General features: G+C 45.1%; 1 protein-coding gene across 3 annotated transcripts in view; it reads right to left on the bottom strand.

Annotated features, from left to right (window-relative positions):
- CPAMD8 (C3 and PZP like alpha-2-macroglobulin domain containing 8) overlaps positions 1–12,523 on the bottom strand; it is a 91,433-nt gene that overhangs the window by 30,304 nt on the left and 48,606 nt on the right. For all 3 annotated transcript variants that reach the window (XM_073324643.2, XM_073324642.1, XM_073324644.1), the window contains 8 exons: positions 12,007–12,163; positions 11,478–11,552; positions 8,189–8,354; positions 7,370–7,456; positions 6,125–6,261; positions 5,581–5,736; positions 5,133–5,195; positions 3,139–3,377 (listed from right to left, as the gene is read on the bottom strand). In XM_073324643.2, coding sequence (XP_073180744.1) covers positions 3,139–3,377; positions 5,133–5,195; positions 5,581–5,736; positions 6,125–6,261; positions 7,370–7,456; positions 8,189–8,354; positions 11,478–11,552; positions 12,007–12,163 — 1,080 coding nt within the window. The remainder of the gene's footprint in view (positions 1–3,138; positions 3,378–5,132; positions 5,196–5,580; positions 5,737–6,124; positions 6,262–7,369; positions 7,457–8,188; positions 8,355–11,477; positions 11,553–12,006; positions 12,164–12,523) is intronic.

Raw genomic sequence — 12,523 nt, 5'->3', positions numbered from 1 at the left:
TACTGTACAAACACAGAAAAAAAATATGGTTCCTGCTCCAAAGAGCTTACAGATAACACACCCTCACTTGTTCAGATAATGTGAGAGAGCTCACTATGTACATCATCCTCTGCAACATCAGTGAGGCCTCCAGCAAAACCAGAGAAAATAAGACTTGTCATTCCTCATATTTCTATGGGAAAACACAAGCAGATGGAGGAGAATCCTTCCAGTCCATTGTATGTTACAAAGAGGGCAGATGCTCATTGATTTCAATTCCTCACAGCATGGAAACAGGGGCACTATTGCAACAAGGAGATTGGTGCAATTAAGATGTAGACCCAGCTAACTCCTCAGAGAGAAAGTGGCATTTCCTGTTCCAGTAGAGCACTCTCTTTGCTCTAAATTCATATAGTCATTCAGTCTCACCCCAAAAAGGAAATATCCTGAGGACTTGACTCCTCAAAATAAACAATTTCCCTCTTGTGTAACAACTCCAGCTTGATGCATTCCCTTTGCTATCCTTATAAATGCCTCCCATTCAAGCTCTACAGGGGAAGACATCTAAGGAGTTAAAGAGCATGTTTACTGGGGGACTAAGGGGCAGGGAAGATCTCATTTGCTTTTGTTTGTTGTCCAAGACTTCGATCTCCTCACCCTGAACTTCCTCTCAAATTTCTGTCTTTGCTCCAGCAATTCCTATGGCAGAAGTTTCAGAAATGACAGCAGAAAGCTTGTGTTGATGCAAGGCAGCCTCCTTAGTTACAGACATCTTCAAAGAACAGATGAAGAACCTTTCAAACTTGCCTCCCCATAAGATGCTCGTGCAATAGCAGAGTCAGGGCCTGGCTACGATAATGTAGCTGGACTGGTGACACAAATGGGCTGCGTGAGCGCAAAGCAGAGCAGGCACAGGGACCGCGCTATCCGGTAAGATGCTGGTGCAGATACCGGTTAACTCAACAGGCCTGAGAAATACCCCCTTCTTCCACTGATCATACACCCAAAGCTCCCAGAGCCAGGAGGGCAAAGCAGCAGGTGAGAACCTCAGAGCCAGGGAGAGTTTGCTAAAGAACCTGGACAGGCTCTTGTGGTTACACAGAACCGGCCAGACAATTTTCAGGGTCCCCAGCAAAATGCTGCGGTGGAAGGTGCAGTAGGACCTGAGCTGCTTGCCACTCAGACATTGCTGCTGGAGGAAGGCATAAAGCTGGCTTGTGAAATGCAAGTCTATGTGGGGCCAGACCTGGGGATTTCATGGGGCCTTGGCATTCGTTAGCATCATGACTGCCAGCAACATAACATAAGAGCCAGAAAGAAGGGTTTGGTGAGTTTAGAGACAAGAGAGTCCCATCTCTGTTTGGAGTCACTCTGACAGATTGTTTTCAGGACTGTCTCCAACTCTTTGGCAGGGAGGAGGTGGCAGCAGGCAGGACGCACAGACATTCCCACTGCTATGATGAGGCACTGAGGGACTGTGTTACTGCTGCTGAGATTTCAGGCATCCGGACCAGATAATTCTTTAACCTCTAGAACCCCAGCGCCTGGCACGTTGGACACGGAACTGCAACAGGGATATGAAGACTTGGTGAATTTTCAGTTTTATCTGCTGTGCACTCTGACATTTGTAAATGCCTCCTCACTCTAGCTCTGAGCTTCCCTTCCCTTCAGCCTGCCCTACCACAACCTCCTTGAAACCAAAGCAATCTGTTGACAATAGGGGCAGGATTTCAAGCTGGGGGTGAAAGTCTGGTGGATTCAGCATAGGAAAGAGTCAGGAAAGCGAGGTTCTATTTCCTGTCCCTGCAACTCTCTCATTGTAATACTACAGGCAAGCCTCTTCCTCTTTCCCAGGCCTCGGTTTTCCCACCGGTAAAATGAGGATAAGGCTGCTGACAGCCTTTACAAAGCATTTTGAGTGCTAGGGATGAAAATCAGTGTGTGTTGGTATCACTCCAGACATTTTTTCTAACTAATTTCTAACATTCTTTAATAAGAAACAAGCAGATAAATAGTCGGCTCTGGGGAACCATGTCAACCAAATAATCTCATAGACTGCACTGTTACCATAGTGACCAGAGAGCCATACCAGCAATCGGATTCCAAACTGATACCATGGCAACCAGCATCCTTTGTTAGAGTTTCTGTATCCAAAACTGAACAGACTGGCCTGAGCAACTCAAATAAACATTAAATTAGAGTCAAGTTAATAATATTTATAGAACCATGGCCATGTTTCATGTAGAACTACCTAACTGGCATTACCTAACTCCTTTAGGTTTCTAAGGAATCTTTCATTAATATAGCCTTGGAAAATGTTCTGGAACTTTTTCTTTTGCACCTGATGTAATGAAATGGTTTAGTCTGTTTTCTTCAGGTTTTGTAAGAGACAATAATAAATATATAAAGGTTTAATCAGAGCCAGTAGTCTCCAAATGTTACCTCCTTTCTATACAACAATTGGTAAATTCTTTGTGCATGTTTTTCCTCCTCTCAAAAAGTGCTTCAAAACTAAAAATATCAAAGCCAGCAACCAAGCACTCATAGGTAACCATATAATATCGAGGAAGTATGCACAGCCCAGCTTTCATGAGCATACTACAAGAACAAACCAATGTGCACACTCTCGGAAGTAAAGTAGTTTAAGTAAGAAAACACATCAGTTTCAAAGAGGTAGAGTGAGAGAAAAGGCAAAAAATAAAAAAAAATCAGATTAAAAATGTCTTAATCATGTGTCCTACTGAATCAGTATAAATTATTGATGGAACCATTCCAATAATAAACTCTCCCTGCCTATCTTTATTTGAAACTCTTAACACTTGATATTTATTAATGAGTGCCTCAGACACAAACTATCTTACCTGTTACTCTGGCTTCAACACCTGAGCAAATCAAGTGAGACTACTAGGACAAGTAAAACGAGTTGTTCTGTCTGACTTGATTTGAGACAAGGACAACACAGCAAGAACAGTATAACAGTATGTATCCCATAAAAACACATTATAAACCCTCACAGATGTAGGGATGGGATGCAATTCTCACTGGAAGAACATCTGGGAGTGGTTTGAAATGGAAGGACTAGTGGAAGGATCTGCTGATAACAAGCTTAGCCAACCTGTACAGAGAGCCATGTTGAAGGAAATAAAGGGATTTCACTACCTAGTACACGTCTCCAGGATCACTTTGTATTCCTGGTGATCTTGATCAGAAGCTGGGTCATCATCATCCACCAGTGCCCGTTCTCTGTGGGAGGCTTCTGAGCGATTTTCATCTGGAGAGAGGGGCCGTAGGGGATGCTGAGTTTGCCGATGACACTCTGATTTGGGCTCTTTCAGGTTAACCAGAAGCTGGAAAGCTGGTTTAGCAACAGGGTCAGGCACATTGTAAGTGACATCAATCTGCAGCAAATGGGGGGGTGGAGGGGGAGGAAATCAGGTCTGATTTTAGTGCCATTGACTATGAAGCAATAAAAGCATTGTTTAGACCCTGCAGCATCACCAGACACTTCCAGAGAGATGAGAGCAGAGACTAGACTCTCAGACATTTTGCGGGGAACCTTGAGCAATTTACTAGTAACATCCTGCATCAGTAACACCACTGCTCACAATGACATTTCAGCTGCCAAACCTACACTAACGTGTACAGATGGGAGATTTTACCAAAAAGAATCTCTTATAATCTCTTATATTGGAATTGGAAAAGGTTCAGAAAATGGCAACAAAAATGATTAGGGGTATGAAATGGTGCCATATGAGGAGAGATTGATAAGACTGGGACTTTTCAGCTTGGAAAAGAGACAGCTAAGGGAGATATGATAGAGGTCTATAAAATCATAACTGGTGTGGAGAAAGTAAATAAGGAAGTGTTATTTACTCCTTCTCATAACACAAGAACTAGGGGTCACCAAATGAAATTAATAGGCAGCAGGTTTAAAACAAAAAAAAGGAAGTATTTCTTCACACAATGCACAGTCAGCCTGTGGAACTCTTTGCCAGAGGATGTTGTGAAGGCCATGACTATAACAGTGTTCAAAAAAGAACTAGATAAATTCATGGAGGATAGGTCCATCAATGGCTATTAGCCAGGATGGACAGGGATGGTGTCCCTAGCCTCTGTTTGCCAGAAGCTAGTAATGGGCGACAGGGAATTACTTGATGATTCCCTGTTCTGTTCATACCCTCTGGGGCACCTGGTATTGGCCACTGTCAGAAGACAGGATACTGGCTAGATCGGGGTGGGCAAACTTTTTGGCCTGAGGGCCTCATCGGGGTGCGAAACTGTACGGAGGGCCGGGTAGGGAAGGCTGTGCCTCCCCAAACAGGCTGGCCCCTGCCCCCTATCCGCTCCCTCCCACTTCCCGCCCCCTGATTACCCCCTCAGAACCCCCCACCCATCCAACCCCCCCTGCTCCTTGTCCCCTGACCGCCTTCTCCTGGGACCCCACCCCCTATCCAACCTCCCCTATTCCCCATCCCCTGCCACCCCCAAACCTCTGCCCTATCCAACAGCCCCTGTTCCCCGTCCCCTGACCGCCCCCCCCCAACTGCCCCCTGTCCCCTGACTGCCCCCTGGGATCCCCTGCCCCATATCCACCCCCCCCCGGCCCCCTTACCATGCTGCTCAGAGCAGCATGTCTGGAGCTGCACCACCCGGCCGGAGCCAGACACGCGGCCCTGCATGAGCACGCAGCCCCGCCGCCCAGAGCGGGGGAAGTGGGGGAGGGGCTGGGGTCTCACCTCCCCGGTGGGGAGCTCAGGGGCCGGGCAGGACAGTCCCGCAGGCCGAATGTGGCCCGCGGGCCGTAGTTTGGCCACCTCTGGGCTAAATGGATCTGGCTAGTATGGCTGTTCTTATGTTCTTTCAAACTATCCCACAGCTTGATATGTCCCTATCAGGATGCATTTCCTGACATTCAACCTAAATATTCACTTTTAAATGTCACCCCAGTCACTTCTAGTCACACCCTCATGTACCACCCTCCTTGAGACAGTAGAAAGAGACAAAGCAAAGGCTTAGAGAGGATTATTTGTTGGCTAGTCATGCCAATTCATCACTGGGGGAAGAGGTTGGAAAGAAATGAATGTTTAATAGACTGTCTTGTCTGTTTAAATGTAATCTTCTCAGCTCCTTTACACAGCCCGGAAGCCCCTTACCTGCATCAGACAGCAGCCTTCGCCCTTGGCACTTACGAACAGCCCAGTGGGAATGCTGGGGATCTAGGGACAAGCATGGGAGAATCCACAGTTAAGACATGTCAGCCTTGGTTTTTATGTGACAGAGCATTCCAGTTTACATGGAACCATATAAAAGCAGAACAAAAATGGCAGATTCTTCCTCAGTCCCTATATTTAATGCAAGCAGCCAGTGGTAATGATCCCAAACCAAACACCAGGCATCCATTGTGATGAAGGATGTTCTCATAACTGAGCATTTTGCTGCCTCTCCCATCAGAGGTTGGGCAAAATACCCAGCCCATTTCCCCCCACCCCCCCCACTGAAATAATCTGAGTTACAACACAGAACCCAAATTCAGGTCGGTCACTTTGGGAAACTAGTAACATTAAAGCAGAGGAAGTTGTATCTTTTCAGGCACCCACTTACCACTGCAGTCTGGAGAACCTTCTTATTCATCTTGTTAAGCTCAAAAGTCTCTTGATAGTCTAAATTAGTGGAAGCCAGGGAAATGGTAAGGTTGACTCCTCCAACATAAGAAAGAATGGCATATTCAGCCAGAGCCTGCAGAGCTACACATGTATCCTATGGGATTGGGGGAAAAGACAGTTAGTGAAGAACCAAGGAGCACCAACCTTATGAACTAGCAACGTGCTGTACACTCATTAGCATCTGACAGTTCAGGTTTCCTCTGCACTTGCTTAGACAGTAAATGGAATCGCTTCATTCCCCTCTCTCTGCACCTCTTCCTCCCTCAGAAGTCTCAGAGAAAGTGAGAGAGACACTCAAGTTCACTCCTTGCTGCTCACACCCGAAAGGTGTGATAAACAGCACTGTGCGGTATTCTCTGCACCAGGATTTAGCATGACTCCTACATTCCAGAATGAAACCTAACCCAGATTAGTCCCTAGTCAGTCAGTTTGCATTGGCATTTATTTCTATGATGAAATTACACAGGCTGCCAGGAATTCACCTGAGTAGATGAGAATCCTCCAAGTGCATTTCTCTGCTGCGACAGCCATTTAACCACTGGAAGTGCAGAGGCCACATCTCCCAGGAGCGTGTATGTCAGCAGTGCATAGGCTGTCATTTCCACCTCTGCAGATACAACTGAAAGAGAAAACAATCAAAACCACATTTGGAGTAGGGAATCTGGGCTGAGCTAGGTATCACCTCTCTGTAGTTTCACAAGCTAAAAAAATCTTCAGGGTTCAAAGAGTCCAAGGCAGAAAGAGACAAATGAAGCAGTGAAAAATGTCTGTACCCAAATTACATCGGACATTTTCCAAAATGGGCCTCATGTGTCAGCTTCCAGTCTAAGCTTTCCTCTGGCACATCAGATCACAGCTCCTTCTGCTTGACTTTTAGCCCCTGCATAAATTTACTCTGGCTCCCTTTTCCCCTACATGCCACCCAAGCTGCATGGCTGACTCTGCATCTCTGTCATCGGACTTTTCATGCAGAGTCATGGTCTTTTTTGACCTGGCCCAACGATTACTCCATTAATTTTTACACCTTTTCATCTTGATAATGGAGCCTGGGGTTTTAAATAGTTAATTATTAGTGCTGGCATATTCAAAGGAGACTAAGGGAGTTAGATGGCCATCTCTCATTGACTGTCAATGGAAACTGGGCACCTCACTCACTCTTAGGGTCCTTTGAAAATCCCAGGCCAAATAGCTGTTACTGTAAAATTAAGTATATTTGACTTCTAATTTTCCATGGCAAATGACTCCTCCCCTGAGGAGCCCCATAAGGCTCATAGTTCCCCATTTTATTCACCATCTCCTATGAAGCTTTATGGAGAGCTGGTGAGACAGCAGGGGCTGAAATGCCAGCAATGCATGGGCCACACCCAGCTCTGCACCTCCTAGTTCTCTTAATGTCTGGCCACTGCCCTCTCCTGCTCTTGACTCCTGCTCCTTTTCTGAATTGTTAACAAGACAGACATAAGGAGGGTGAAAGGGACATTAGGGTGCATTATAAAAAACATGCAACTAACAAGAAGTGTGAATGTTGCCCCACTCAGTCACTGGACTTTTGTTGCACCCCATTCCCCTTCCTTTGCCTTCACATGTGAACTCCTCAGGGTAGCGACCTTCCCTTCTTACCTACCTGAAAAGCAGTTAGCACACTGCAGGCATTATATAAAACAAAAGAGAATAATCCCAGTCTTTCCCCCAACAGGAGTATCATAAATAACCACAAACAGGGGTACCTGATTGAGAAAGCCCATCGTTAAATCCCATGAATGTATCTTCATCAGTAACCAGAGTCCCCATTAAGCTCCAGTGGGTAAAGCCATCTAGAATGGTAAAGCAGTAAAGAAGTTAAAGCTATTCCCTAGACATGGGGAGGTTCAAACTCTGCTGTCACATATTTGGTCTAAAACTGAACCACAACCTATACTGCATTGTCATTCCATTTACAGAGTAAGCTTCTCGGGGCAGGGACTATGAATTCCTTTGGGTTACCTACAGTGCTAACTACATTGTTGGTGCTTAAGAACAATTTGTAAAGAGGGATTTATTTTGGCTGGGGGCAGAAGGAAAGAGAGGATTAATGCTGGCAGGCTGCTGAATTTTGCATTCCGAAGAGCCATCTGCAGAATCAGATCTTGCATCACTGATCAAGTATTGTGGCACCAGAGAAGGATGATAAATGTCACACAGTGGCACGGCAAAGTCTCTGGTGCACTTACACTGCTCACAGCAGAGACCACTCATACCTGTACCGCTAGAAGCTAGGGAAGGTGGAGTCAAACCAATGCCTGTAGCTGAAGGACTCTGCCCTGTATCCTGAGAATCAGGAGAATTATGTTATAAAGGTCGATTCATGTTATGAGGAAGCCCTCATCTCAGAGGATATATCCTCCCCAGGCTGATAACTGAGATCACTTGTTCTCGCTGGCAAGTGCTATTAGCTTGTTTCCACAAGTGCCCTGGGGAGGCCTGTACTGAGTTCATTGTCTGAGAAGCCTCAGAGCAGCAGAAGTTATTTGAGGGGCATGCCAGCTTGGCCCTCAGGTGCACAATACCTTGCATAATGGCCATGCTGTTCATTTTCCGCAACATCACTGCAGCAGAGGGACTATGCAGAAGAGTCAGGGCATATGCAGTCAGGGCTGTGGTGTAGGGATCTTCTGCAGAATACAAGTTGGACTCCAAGAAGTGTTTTGCTTTGGCAACTGCTGCTTTTTCTTCCTAAATTGGGGAGAGTGGGAAAAAGACCAGCTATATTACTAGCACCTGCATCTCCAGAGCTGAGATTGCTACATTTTTCCTGAACTTGTGTCCATCAGGGAAGCAGTGTGAACATGCACTTTGCTCTTAGTGGTACAGAACCAACTGATCCTTCCTTTCCCTAAGTAGGGCCATGACTCCAGGGTTAAAAAAATGGGGACTAACACCACAGCAAGAAAGATCCAGATATTAATGTTGCTGAGACATATTTGTTCCCCTAATGCTGAAGAGGCTTCATTCCCCTGTAGGACTCAGCATGGACAACAAAGATATTTAGTAGCAGTGAAGTCTCTGCTTTACATTTGATTGGGTCCCTTACACTCCAGAGCATCTAGTAGATACCAAATGATAATAAAGGCCAAGATTCCCAGGGCCACCACAGTCAGCAGACATGTTTTATTAACTCCCCCAATGACCTCACTGTGCAGGAACAAAGCTCTAACAATTTATAGAAATAATTTAATTGGATTTGATGTAATTGGGTTTCCTTTGATTGCCCTGTCACACTTACCTTCTTCCTTCCTCATTTCCAAGCTCAGATCATTAGTAACACTTGCAGATCTCCCCTAGGGAAACCACCAGACTGTAATGAACTGGAACTTCTGGGGCTATCTGACTTAGAAATGGCCTAGAGAGAACATCCCTCCCTGCCCTATCTTTCCCATAAAGGGGAGCTGCCGCAGAGGGGGTGGTGACTAACTCCTTTAGCACAGGGGTTCTCAAACTGGGGGTTGGGACCCCTGAGGGGGTCGTGAGGTTATTACATGGGGGGGGGTCGCAAGCTGTCAGCCTCCACCGCAAACCCCGCTTCGACTCCAGCATTTATAATGGTGTTAAATATATTAAAAAATGTTTTTAATTTATAAGTGTGGGGCGGGGTCGCACTCAGAGGCTTGCTGTGTGAAAGGGGTCACCAATACAAAAGTTTGAGAACCGCTGCTTCAGCACTTTCAGGATCAGATCTTGCAAAGTGTTGAGCACCCTCAACTCCCACTGAGTCTAACCGGAATTAAGGGTGCTCAGCACATTGCAGGCTGGCCTTATTCTGAGAGCTTTGCAAGGCACAGGCCTACAGCACGCTGAGCACATCAATCACAAAGGTTTTCTGAAGAGATCCTCATGGCTCCTCTGGGCACTTAAAAATCCCCTTAAAAACGGTGCTTTATGTCTGAACAGGAAATCAACATGTCTGAGTAGGGGACACCAAAGAGACACACTGAACAGACCTTTCTCTCTACAGAGACACAGGGTATCAGATTCATAACATATTTATTGTCATTCCCTCCCCACAGGGAATGCTTGGCTCAGCAGTTTTGAGTGTGTGCAATGTGTGATTACAAACAGGGTCCAGAGAAAGAGTGTGTGTGAGATCAGTAGCAGGCTCCAACATGCTATCTACAGAGATTCAGAAGGGTTTGGGGAACTCACTTTGTCCAATATTTGAAGTCCGGGTGGCCAGAGTGTAGCCTGCAGAATTCTACAGTGCAGACCTCAGGCCCCACCTCATCAGTACCAGGTTGCACCTCAACATAAGAGACAATCTGTTCCATTTTTGTAATTCTGTAGCTCCTAGCAAGTTGGCCATGTGGGGCTCAGTTTGGGAAAGTCTGGTCACCCCTGCACTAACCCCACATTTTGTATATTATATATAAAATTAATCTTTAGAACCTTGCTCATTCAAGACCTAAATTAATCAAATGGGACCCAGTTCACATTGGGGAGTGATATGGCAGAAGGCTTCCATAGTTAATTAACAGTAAGAGCTTGTCCTCTCTGCTGGAATGAGGAGGCAGGGATATATTTCTTTTTCTTTTTACTAATGTACCAACAGCTTGACAGAAATGGACAGTGAAATCTATCATTTATCTACACAAGTCCAGCACAGGCAACAGCTCTATAAAGTTGGGGTGATCATATGCTTTAGTGGGTAGGGCACTGGATTAAGAGTCAGTGTTAGGAGGCTCTGCCACTGACCTGCTGTACAACCTTGGGCATGTCACTTCCCCTCTCTGTGTCTTTACTTCCCTTTCTGCCTTGTCTACTTAGACAGTAAACTTTTGGGGGCAGGTGTTTGTTGTTACAGTAGTGCCTACAGTTGTAATAAAATAAATAAATAATAATATGCTGCTTTACACTGCCCTGCAAATGCCTATTCTTGGAGGTGAGAGGAGAGTTCAGTCTCCAAGGGGCATTCAATTTTCAGCCTACCAGAATCAGCAGCTATTGAGGCAATTGTGGCCATGGTTTTTGGGACACAGCTATTTATCCAACAGAAATTGGACTGAGGACCATTAACTCATTCACACATCCAAATGAACACTCTTCAGATAGTAAATCAGCTTCCTCTGCTGGATTTAACAAAGGTAACACAGTACAGGGGATTCAGGATGAATGTAATAGGTAATCCAAGAGATCTTCTGATCACTGAGATCTGGCTGCCTCCTACCCTTCTGGAGTGATAGAAAGCAGTGGCTCTCCACACACATGCCTTGTATTAAGCGCCAGGAAATTGCATTACAGCAAAGGTGAACATTTTGCTGCAGAGTTTACATTCCACTACATCACAGGAAAGTGACTCTTCTCTAAGACATTTGATAATTTTAAATACCCTAATTGAGGAATCACAGGCTGTAGAATTCATGAATGTGGCTATCTGGCAGGGGCTGCCAGCAAACCCACCTATTAGGATCAGGACAAAGAGGAGCATAGAGACAGATTCATATTTATTGTGTTCACTGCCTTTCTGAGCTGCTCAGCAACTTATGTGGAAACAACTGCCTGCTGCTGGAGGGGATTTAGAGAGAGCAGCTCTGCTCCTCTGGAACAAGCCACAAGCTGACAACTCGAGGTTGCAGGAATCTCCATTGCTAACTTTAGAAAAGATTCTTTTGAGACATTCAACTCTAGATAAGTCAGGAAGACTCCACCACAGCTTCTGGTGTCTGACTGTCACCTCCAGAACCAGCTGACAAAGTCTCCGCAGGTCAAAAAAATGCAAAGCCAAGCAACAAAAAGGAAATTTTCAAAACCGAGCACAAGAAATAATCTCTTAGCTATTTTAATGGCTGCTGTTCAGTCCTTTACCTCAAAGGTGATGCCTGTCTCCAACAGACCTGCAACTACGTATGCTGTCAGTGAGATCTTGCCATGGATTCCACCCTGGAGTGGGATAAACATAAAACAACTGGGTGAAAATTGAACAGCAGCACGCTGCATGGAAGGACTTTGGAAGCGAAGCAGGGAATAAGTTGGAACCATGACAAAGGCTAAGGCCATAGGACCCTTTCACATTTGTACTTGGTGAGCCTATAGTTCTGAAACCCAATTCCCCTTTGCAACTTTCTGCCCGGTCCATGGCTCGGTAACACATCTGAGACATGGAGTTTCATAGTTGAGATGCAGTTTCCAAGTGCCATGGTGGGATTTTCAAAGGGTGGCACACAGCTAAGCCCCAGCAGACTGCTTTATTGAAACCCCTCTTTAGTTTCTTTCCCATAGGATCATAGCCCTTTAACACAAAAATCATATGAACCATAAGATTACACTACCTCTAACCCTGGTAACATTCTAAAAACGCATTTGTTGCATGATTCTAAGTCTCTATAGTTTTTACCTGGATGTCCTTATTTAATATTCTACCCATAGCAGGGAACGAGCCATCTTCCTTCTGGTGCTGGATGATCCAGTCCTTTGCAGCTGTTAATTCCTTGGGATCAATGAAAATAAATCCACGAGACTGCGCAAAGGACTTGAGAACAAAGGCTGTTAGCCTGAAAACACAAATTCAGCAGGTTCTTGAGAATAAGAACACAGAGCACTATCTGGGAAATAGTGCTTCTGGGAAATGTATGTTTCAAAAATCTAGAAGAGGAGACACTATTGAAATATACAAAAAAAAGAATGGTGTAGAGAAGATACACTGGGCACTATTTACCCTTCTGGGTAATACACAAAACAAGGGGACACTGCATGAAATTCAAAGGCAGCATATTTTAAACTGAGAAGCATTTAAAAACAACAACAAAAACCCCATAAAAAAAGACAGTTAAGCCTGTGTAACTTACTGCCATAGAATATCATAAATAGAAAGAGAGCCAAAATTTGACTCAACATTGTCATTGGCTGGAATT

This window comes from Lepidochelys kempii, chromosome 25, assembly GCF_965140285.1.
Source record: "Lepidochelys kempii isolate rLepKem1 chromosome 25, rLepKem1.hap1, whole genome shotgun sequence".
Lineage (NCBI taxonomy): Eukaryota > Metazoa > Chordata > Testudines > Cheloniidae > Lepidochelys > Lepidochelys kempii.
The sequence above is the reverse complement of the archived record's forward strand: the minus strand, read 5'-3'. Positions and strand labels throughout refer to the sequence as shown.